General features: G+C 48.3%; 1 protein-coding gene across 1 annotated transcript; it reads right to left on the reverse strand.

Moving 5' to 3' along the window:
- Positions 1–8: 8 nt before the first annotated feature.
- Positions 9–2175, reverse strand: LOC102376236. The gene is made up of 2 exons (XM_006033550.3): positions 2102–2175; positions 9–1570 (listed from the first exon to the last, which is right to left on the reverse strand). The coding sequence occupies exon 2, from the start codon at positions 1521–1523 to the stop codon at positions 912–914; it is 612 nt and encodes a 203-aa protein (XP_006033612.1). The 5' UTR covers positions 1524–1570; positions 2102–2175; the 3' UTR covers positions 9–911.
- Between the last annotated feature and the right edge of the window lie 6 nt (positions 2176–2181).

Raw genomic sequence — 2181 nt, forward strand, 5'->3', positions numbered from 1 at the left:
TTTGTTTGCAGCACATCTACACTTAGTTCTGGATAGCGCAGAACATCAGTTAGGGCTGCCCCTTTGTCATCTCAAATGTTACGGCACTTGGTCCCAGCTTGGATTTACTGAAGACAGAGATTGATGATAACCTGTAATTGCAAGTATTGCTTCAGTGTGAAAAAGTTTCATTCATTATATTTGATACACTTTTCCTCAAGATATCTGACAAATAACTGCCTTCACTTTTATTTCATTAAAGCAACATGCTTCTGCAGGGAAAGTGTATTTGAGGAGCTGTACTGAACAGTGACCAGATAGAGCAATGCTAGATGAATGATAAGTAGCAGGATGAGGGATCAGTGGTCTAATTCTATGCCATCCCCAGAGCAGGTAAAGCTGCCAAACCCCTTGTGATGCTTTGCACAGCCTAGGTTTAAGAAATTAGAAACACATCCAGTAGTTAGAAACAGCCGATACTAAATTTAAAGTCAGTTATTTTTGCAGTTGGATTTAAAGAACAAGCAAACTACACAGCAACTTGTATAACAGATTACACTCCTGCTATTCAGTAACTGCTCTTACCTTTCACCCTACTTCATCATGCCTTTTATTTTCAAAAGGTCACATTGAGTGAAAGAGGATACAGACAAGTGTCTTGGTCAAAATAATTTTGATTTTTTTTTTTTTTTAAGTGGAAGATGGTGAAGAGAACAGAAGACAGACAGTAACCAACTGCAACACTTAAGAGTTAAGAAATGGGAGACTTGTAGTTAGTGTTTAATGCCACCTACTGTGAAACTTTTCCCACTGGGAAAAAAAAAAAAAAAAAAAGAGAGTGGGAGGTAAGTCCAGTTTGCTCCATCATAGGCTGGAGCAGAACATAAAACAGCACCTCTAACACCACAGTCACTATTACATGTATTCAAGTTTTACACATCTGCAAAACAGAAATAGTAGCAGCCATTGGGATGTTCTTTCTTAATGGTTCTCAAAGTGGGTCTGGGAAACTCGGAAGGGCCTGGCTCTTGAGACATAGAGCTGGAACTGCAGCTGCTGCTTCTGCTGCTGCTTCCAGCCACCTGTGCTCTGCCCCTGTCCTCAGCTGGGGATATCTGGGGAGATGCAGGGCTCAGGTACCCAGCTGTGGTCTGAGTGGAGACAGTGGCATAAGTGGTTGGGCCCGTGTTGTTTTTCACGTAGACATTTTTTATAGCCACCAGTGTGTGCGCCATGATGCTGAGGCTATTGCTGAGATCTTGTATGCCTTGCTGCAGCAGCCGAAGATTATGGTTAACATTGTCAAAGCCAGACTGGATCACCTGCATCTGGGTCTGCTGCATCTGCATTAGGTCCTCTTCAGTAATTTCATTTTGGTCCGTCTGGGATCGGCCTTTTGTTTTAGCTTTTCCTTTCCCAGAAGAGCTGCCAGAAGATGACCCCAGAAAAGACAGTTGTTCCTGGCTGGGTGGAACCACAGCCATGTCCTCCGAGCTTTCTTCTGGCTCCACTACCTTCACTACTATTTCTTCTTTTAGGTTCATCTTGTCAAGACTGGATTGGTGAGATGGTCCGGGGTCCTCAGCAAACCCTAAGGACATGGCAGATGGGGAGGAGAGGGAGAGAAAGAAGTCATTAGATATCCTTGCTTCCACAATCAATTGTGCTTCTACCAGCCCAGCAAACCCTTATACCAAACCTTGAGCCAGGGTCATTTACTTGTAAGGGGACCCACACTCGTGCTTCCAAGGTGTTATGATGAAGAGGACTCCTTGCTTTTAGCACAGGGACTCTCTCCAGGCTGGGTGAGGAATTAAACATGCTCACAGACCAACTTTGGCACAGGTCTCAGGCTGGGATCCCTTCTCTGCCTGTCCCCCGCCACCCCCCATGCAGAAGTGAAGCTGGTGGAGAGCTCTGCTGTGACAAGGGTTAGGGGCTTATCTCCACTGCTACTTCCCGAAGTAAACCCTCACCCTGCGGCCCACCGCCTGGCCCAGACGGGCTCGGGCCCTTCCCGCAGCCACCTGCTGGTCCGGGAGAAGGGGGGTGAGGCAGCACCGACAGTCCCTCAGGGGCCCTCCCGCCGGCCGGCTGCAGCCCCCTCCCGCCGGGGACTCACCGAGGTCCAGCACGGAGGCACCGGGCAGGTCCAGCGTGTCGATGCCGCCCACGATGGGCACGGCCTCGGCGGCGGCGCCG

This window comes from Alligator sinensis, unplaced genomic scaffold, assembly GCF_000455745.1.
Source record: "Alligator sinensis unplaced genomic scaffold, ASM45574v1 scaffold1581_1, whole genome shotgun sequence".
Classification (NCBI taxonomy): domain Eukaryota; kingdom Metazoa; phylum Chordata; order Crocodylia; family Alligatoridae; genus Alligator; species Alligator sinensis.

Bases quoted from the DNA above. Each gene is read 5' to 3' on its own strand.
- LOC102376236 (XM_006033550.3), bottom strand. From the start codon at position 1,523: ATGAACCTAAAAGAAGAAATAGTAGTGAAGGTAGTGGAGCCAGAAGAA.